The following is a 7,658-nucleotide window of genomic DNA, read 5'->3' on the forward strand; positions in this document are numbered from 1 at the left end:
TATTGGTCTTATCCCGCACTGCCCATCTCGATCTTCCTGCCCTTGACGCTCTTCCACTCAAACCCCAACGACAACAAGAAGGCGATAGTCGCACAGGCAATGGACAAGATATACGAGTTCGTCACCGCGATATTGTACGCATACAGCACACCGGCAAGTTGTGACGGTGGAGTGACTTCTCGGATATGCGTGGCGCCTGCTGCGATGATCTCTTTGGGATCTATGCCATGGGTGTACCTAGGAATCTGCTTGACCAGGCTGTTGGAAAATATGTTCTGGGCTATGGAGATGGAAATAGCGCCGCCGAGGGAATTGAAGAAAATGGCTACCGCGTTACCCACCGGCATATCGTTCCGGCCCAACACCACCTGCACGGCGATGAAGGGAACTTGGACACATGCACCCGCTCCGAATCCCGCCAGGATTTGGTATCCGATCCAGGTCCCCGTCGAGGAATCGACTTTCAACGTGTACAGCAGACCCGATCCGACCGCGAAGATGGCCGAGCCTACCCAGGTGAATGGGACGTACGGGCCCAGCGCGGTGATGCTTGCGCCAACGACGATGGATGCGATAGTAATGCTGACTAGATAGGGGATGGTGCGGATTCCAGATTCTTCGGCGGTGGTGCCCTTGACGGCTTGGAAGTAGAAGGGCAGGTAGTAGATGTGGGTGTAAAGGCCCATGGCGAGGAAGGAGGAGAAGAAGGCGCACACGAAGACGGTGCGTTGTCGCAACATGATGCGTGGGGGTAGGGTGGCCAGCTCGCCTTTGCGGATCTGGATGGCGGTGAACACTATGACGAGCAATCCGAATCCAAGCAGGCAGCCCCAGACTTTGGGATTGGACCATGGGTAAGTAGTGCCGCCCCACTGCAGCGCCAGGAGAAGACAGACAATGGCGCAGATGAGAAAGAAGGCGCCGACCAGGTCAATGTGGCCGATCTTCTGTTTTGTTGTCAAGTTGCTGTCATGACGTTGAGGATTCGTGAAGAAGAAGAAGACGGCGGCGATGGCAACAGCACCAATGGGGAGGTTGATATAAAAACACCATCGCCATGATACACCTGCGAGATGGTCAGTGGGTTGGAACCGGAAGAGAAAGAAAAGCCAGAACAAAACCCAGTTCCGACACCAGTCTCAGATGGCTCGACTTACGATCGGTGAAAGCACCTCCCAAGATAGGGCCGACCACAGAGGCGATGCCAAACATGGAACTCAAGAGACCTATATACATTGGTCTCTTGCGCAAGGGCACCGAATATGCAATGATAGTCATACCCCCGGAGAACAAGGCGGCTGCTCCGGCGCCCGCGACGGCTCGGCCGATGATCAACATGGTCGAATTGACCGCGGCCCCGCAGAGCACGGAGCCGACTTCGAAGATGACCAGGGCCAACATGTACGTCCATTTCACGTTGAAGTACGTGTACACTTTGCCGAACGACGGCTGCAGAGACGTGGTGGTCAGGAGATAGGCCGAGCCATACCAGCCCACGTCGTCGAGCGAGTTGAAGACGGTGGTGATTTTGGGAATGGCCGTCGCAATGATGGTGTTGTCCAGAGCGATGACAAAGGTCGACAGCGTCAGTCCGAAGGTCAGCAGGTGCAGCGGCAGGCCTTGGGTGTACTTTGATTCATCGTCTTGTCCTGGCTCGTTGTCGTTGTCGTTGTCACCCGTGGGATGGCTAGCAATTGATACGGTGCGAGTTAGGTCGTGGTCGTGGTCGGCGTCATTCTTCTCGGTTGGATGCTGGTTGGCAGGGGTAATTTCGGGAGGGTTCTTGTTTTTTTCGGCAGGCACCACGGGTTCGCCTTCTTGTGGGCTCGCCTCCACTCGAGGAATTGAATGGACCGATCTTTTCTCGGGGTCGATAATGGCCGTTGAAACGAGCTGGTCGAGATGAGCTGGAGAGTTGGAGCGGGAACCGGAGTCGGACTCTGGGGATACCGGTACCGGGGCGGTTGAGGGGACACCAGATTTCCGGGCCATTGGTTTGGGCCATGGGAATTTCATGGTGAAGGTGATGGTGGTGGTCAACGTCACACAGGGTGTCCTCCCTAAAGCAAACACTCACCCACGCCAGCTGGAATGTGGCGACCTGGCACGATCAACCACAACCACCACAACAACAACCACTCCTCCAGACACACAAGCAGGAGTAGCGAAGATGGCAGCCACCGCACCAGCAGCAACAATGTTGACTATGCCGACCGTAATCAAATCGGATGGATGGAGGATCTGAGAATAATTCTTGCGTCACGAGAGCCAAATATCATAACCAGGAATGAATAGGACGGAGATGAGGGTACAGATGGTGAGAGTGAGAATGAGGTTGAGCACATGCACTTCGGTAGGTTTAAGATAGCTTCGATCACGACCAACAGATAACACACGACATACAGAAGTACAGGCGAGCACTGATTGAGTTCAGAGACATGCACAGAGTAGTGTAACATTCCACGCGAGATCAGCATCTCCAAAAAAAGAGACGATCCGATCCCCATGTTCATCTCCATCTCCATCTCCCTCTCCATTCTATCCACAAGCTATAAGTATGTCTCTTATCCCCACTTCCTCGCCTCCTCGCCTCCCTCGCTTCGCGCTCCTCGGTCGATGTGACTTGACGGGTGGGAGATGAGATGACGAGTTGTCTTGGGTGTATACCGGGCATTCTGGTCTGGCCCAGTATGCCGGTAGGGTATGACGAAAGTGTACGGATACTGTACGTGTAACTGTAACTGTAACTGAACGGATAAGTGTAACTGGAACTGTGGTGTGCCCACCTCGTTTCGCTGTCGGTTAAGTGTAAGCGAGAGCGACGACGTAAACGTAGCCTAAGCTGGGAAGAAGTACGAGCGATCAAATCGAGCGATGCATTGATTTGGTTGGTTTGATTGGTTTGATTGGTTGCGTGGTTGTTGGGTTCGTTTCGACTAAGAGTACGGATAGAGGACGGAGTCAGAGTAATTCAATTCGGGGTGGTTTGGCTTTCGGGTCTGGGATTCGGGGTTGATGTTCGATACTGTTGCTGTTGCTGTTGGCACTCGGTTCTCCTGCCTCTGTCAGTAGGAATCCAGTTAGTGATGCTTTCTTGGGAACAGCCAATCGATAAGCCACAAACCGTAAACGATCTTGTTATGGTCCAATCGTACTCCCCGCTCTGGGGCCGAGCTTCGCACTCTATACGGAGTACGGAGAACGTAGTACGGAGTTCCTGCCTACTCTGTAGTGTAGACTCCGTACTTCGCTTCTGAATCATTGCTCGGTAGGATCTATCAATCAAGTTTCTGCTTTATTGGTTGGTGCAGTGGTTATTATTGTTGTTCAACTTCAGGTGGAAGAGCCATAGCCGCAACGCCGCAACGCGGCTAGAAGGCCAATGAGCATGGTACGCCTTCCGCTGTGCATCCCTGGGGCGAGTTCGAGGGACGGGCGGCGGCTTTCTATTTCTCAGCCTGATTCTCTATCAGCTGCGTCCACGACCATGACCATGAGTTGTCGACATGGGCCATATTTGAGCGTTCAGCAAAACAATACTCCAGGTGAGCACTTGCAAGGCGTCGCGGTCCCTTCCTCCCTTTGCTTTTGACCTACACCTGCCCTAACTCATGTTGTCTAGAGTCCGAAATATCCTGTACTCAGCCTGCCTTACGAGAGCTTCATTCTTCGTTTTGTCACGGGCATCGATAGCCGCATCCTCGACTCGAGCGCCAAAAGCGCCTAAATTACAATCTAATAGCCACCTGGCTCAATATACGATACATCTTGCGCCGCAACAGGCCACGAGCGAGAATGGCTCCACAGCGCAATGACGATACCGTGGGGTGGATCTGCTCCCTCCCCATTGGATTCAAGGCTGCAAGGTCAATGATGGATAAAGTGCACCCCGAATTGCCCCGGATTACTGGAGATACAAACACATATGCCTGGGGAAATGTTGCCGGGCACAACGTTGTCATCGCCACGGGCGTACCGTCACATGTTGCCGCCGTAGCGGCCGCGAACTTAATACGATCCTTTCCCGGGGTGAGGTTCTGTCTTCTTGTCGGTATCGGCGGAGGAGTGCCGGACTCGTCCCCGGACATTCGTCTCGGCGACGTTGTTGTTGGCATGCCGCCAAAAGACGGATGCAGTGGGGGGGGTGATTCACTACGAAGGGACTCCACATGGCTTTCAACGCACCGGGTCGCTCAATGCTCCACCACAGTTTTTGCAGGCTGCAGCCAGGAGAATGGCTACGATGTACAAGTTCATGAATTTTAGACATCATATCAAAAAAGCCGTTCTTCATCTTCCGGACCATGAACTGTGGTGTTCTTTCCCGGGCAGAGAGCAAGACTTGCTGTTTAGCCCGGAATATGAACACCAAGGAGATGAGTGTACCAGCTGCGATCACAGTCGGCTCATTAAAAGGGTGCCTCGTGTTTCGACGGCCCCTGTTACTCATCATGGGTTCATCGCTTCCGGCGATACGCTCGTGAGGGACACTTATATGCGCGACCGTCTGCATTCTGACTTGGGAGTCATCTGCTTTGAGACGGAAGCCACCGGATTGATGAATGATTTCCCATGCATTGTGATCAAAGGGATAACCGACTATTCCGACTCACACACAAACAATCGCTGGCATGGTTACGCAGTCCTCTCAGCTGCTGCATACGCCAAACAACTGTTGGTTTGTACATCTTTTGCTGACGTCCGACAAAGTTCCGGAGCAGCCGATGTACTTCGTCTTGATACTGACACCAGCTCAAGTATGAAACCAACACTGGAAACTTCCGCTGTATTCAGTGAAGGGATCTCGGCCCTGATGGGATGGCTTGAACCTGAGCATGTTGACGCAACAGCCAATTTTGTCAGGATTTTTGCATCCCACCGAAGGCTCAAGCCACTGTACAGTGTGGCTGGATTGCGTATGACACTATCGGTGTTTCAGTGTAATGTTACACCAGCTTTGGCTGGTCTCAGTCAGGGGATCAGGAACGGCGCCCAAACTCCGCTGGAGCTGGCAATAGCATGGATGTTGAGACGATACAAGGCAACCATTGCTGCACAGATCTACAACTGGTTCCAGCCAACTGATGGTTCCGTGACGGTGCCGTCGGTACCGCTTGACGAGAATCCAGCCTCTCAATTGCACCAGCTAAAGCGATTTATTAACGAAAGGGTTCCAGAACCTCGGCCTGCCTTCAATAGAAAGGAGAACTCCCAAGCTCAGGATGTAGATCCAGAGCTGCCGAATACGGAGAATGACGTTGATGAACCGCTACAAGAACAAGAAGCAGGTCCAAAGGAGGCGAAGCCATATCTTGCGGCATTGGGAGACGTGAGCCAAGTCCATCGCATACTCTGCGAGGGAGAAGCCTTCGATGAGATGTTCAAACAGTTGGAAAAGAGCCTGACCCCAACACCCATTGAACTGATCCACAAGGTCCTTCGTCGGCATATACCTGGTGACCCACAGCCAAAATCCATCAACTGCGTCTTAAACTGGCAGCTTCTTGAATACTGTGACAACGAAAACATTACAGTCCACGACATCGACGCGGTCTTCACCTTGACCGGAACGTTCCAACGCGCACGCGCAGAGCGACTCGGGGACTATATTCATAGGACATGGAAGACGGGGAAGGTATTACTGGATGGCATAAAACATTCTCTTGTGCATTATTTGAGAAGAGGTGAGCATGACTTGGGGTTCATATCTTTCTTGCCTTGCCTTGTGCACACCACTCAGAAAAGGTAGTTGACACCATGTTACAGATGACAATGAGCCTGAAACCGAAATCATCGCCGACGAGGGGTTGCGGATCAGAGTACGACTTTTACCTAAGACGGCGGACGCAAAGGAGCAAGCCCTCGTAGCACTATCAGGGACTTTCCATCAAATCGCCGAAATTCTTGGCCAACTCGCCTGGTTGGCTGCTACCTTGCGGCCACATGCGGAAGGCCAATTGACAGTCTCTGAAATCGACTTCCAAGATCATCAGATAGAAATCGGTGACTCAATAGAGCCAGTCTTCCGTGTCTCACTCTACAGCCAAGACAAGGTGCGTCAACCGAACTGCGACGAGCGAGGCAGTTGCTGGACCTCCTTGTTCACTGAGAGCGTCCTTGCATATGGCTGTTCTCCAGGTGATCCAGATCGACCTGAGGGTTTGCTCGGCCTTGAGCTGCCTTTCGAGATAATGCTCCGGTTTACAGGTGCTAAGTATCCTGTTTGGCTTGGACAGCGACTTGCACTTGCCAGCGAGTCTGGTATTCTCATTCCACAGGTGACTTTTGGCGACTCTATCCAGTGGCATTTTCAAAAGATGGAAAATTCGATCAATCAAGCCATCAGTGTGAACATCCCAGACTCACAACTGGAAGCTCTGGATTTACAGAAACTTGTCAAGTCCCAGGGATTCTTGGGATATTCCAGAAGTTCGGAAGTGCTGTTGGGTACGGCAGATTTCGCAGAGGTCGAGATTTTGAAGTCAGATGTTCCCCATACTCGATCGTCTGTTGAAATGAAACTCGAGGGTCCAGTCAACATGGGCCCAAATAAAATCATCACCGGCAATCTTGGGAGCACTTGGAAGTTCAACCGCGGCGAAAGCGCTCTTCTTGAAGCGAAAATTCTCAGCCCGGATGAGCGCCTTAGGCGGGCAGCCAGAGCTTCCGCATTGCTCTATGATGACGGAGCATGTATAGCATACCTCGTTTCCGAGTTGAGCATCATTCTACAGATAGTGTCTATGTACATCCGGAAAGACTCACGGCTCGAGAATTCCAAAATTCCTCGAGCTGACAGATCGGCCGACGGCGGTGCAGCTGCCAAACAAGCCATCGAGAGCGCGCAAGATCTGATAGTCCCATTTGCGACTGGGGCTCGAAAATATCTTGACATCGTGGAGAGCTTCCTGGACATAATTGAACAAAGGAAAATCCAAAGATTGGTCAACATTCAGCAATACGGCAGGATCTCTCTAAAAAGGGGCCTCAGGGGCTGGGATTTTGCCGATATACAGTCGAAGACCCTCGTCTCCTCGGAACGTGAGCTCCCAGCTCCACGTTGGCATTCGCGGCCTATATGGTGGAAGCTCTTCAAATCTGCTGAATGTTTTGTCCTCTTTGCACGGGTCACAAGACCTCCAATTCGCTGCTGCAACACCGCTACTCAAGGGTTCCTTTGTTGTGCCTGGGAACAAATTTCAACTGGTGGGCACCTGCTCCTTGCGAACATGCACCAGTTGGACCAGCTCAGGGGCGAATTGTGCCAGACCGCCGGAAAATACCCCAATCGCTATATGCTGACGAACAAAATAGCATGGTCGCGCCCATGCAATTCAAGATTGTTCGAAGATAACTGCGGAGAAGGCAGATCTTGCAAGCCTATACAGACCATGTGTGATGTGAACGCCGTGAGAGCGAAATGGCGAGAGCTGAAAAAACACTGCTGGACTATAGAAGAATTCCTACCCCATCCTGGCCAACTGGAACCTACTGGTGCTGCTCTATTTGGAGACGACCCGGACAAATTTCAGGTTCGGCCTTGCAGGCAACGACCACAACCAGAACCAGAACTACAACCAGAACTACAACCAGAACTACAACCAGAACTACAACCAGAACTACAACCAGAACTACAACCAGAACTACAACCAGAACTA

At 52.1% G+C, this 7,658-nt stretch overlaps 2 protein-coding genes across 2 annotated transcripts; one reads left to right on the forward strand and one right to left on the reverse strand.

Moving 5' to 3' along the window:
* Positions 1 to 8: 8 nt before the first annotated feature.
* On the reverse strand, positions 9 to 2,016 carry A1O3_09741 (uncharacterized protein; the record flags this gene model as incomplete). The annotated part of the gene is made up of 2 exons (XM_007739834.1): positions 9 to 1,066; positions 1,158 to 2,016. 2 exons carry the CDS (start codon positions 2,014 to 2,016, stop codon positions 9 to 11), a joined length of 1,917 nt encoding a protein of 638 aa, XP_007738024.1.
* Positions 2,017 to 3,795: 1,779 nt separating this feature from the next.
* A1O3_09742 (uncharacterized protein) lies at positions 3,796 to 7,354 on the forward strand (the record flags this gene model as incomplete). The annotated part of the gene is made up of 4 exons (XM_007739835.1): positions 3,796 to 4,107; positions 4,211 to 5,684; positions 5,767 to 7,261; positions 7,315 to 7,354. 4 exons carry the CDS (start codon positions 3,796 to 3,798, stop codon positions 7,352 to 7,354), a joined length of 3,321 nt encoding a protein of 1,106 aa, XP_007738025.1.
* Between the last annotated feature and the right edge of the window lie 304 nt (positions 7,355 to 7,658).

This window comes from Capronia epimyces, assembly GCF_000585565.1.
Source record: "Capronia epimyces CBS 606.96 chromosome Unknown aczIQ-supercont1.10, whole genome shotgun sequence".
NCBI lineage: Eukaryota > Fungi > Ascomycota > Eurotiomycetes > Chaetothyriales > Herpotrichiellaceae > Capronia > Capronia epimyces.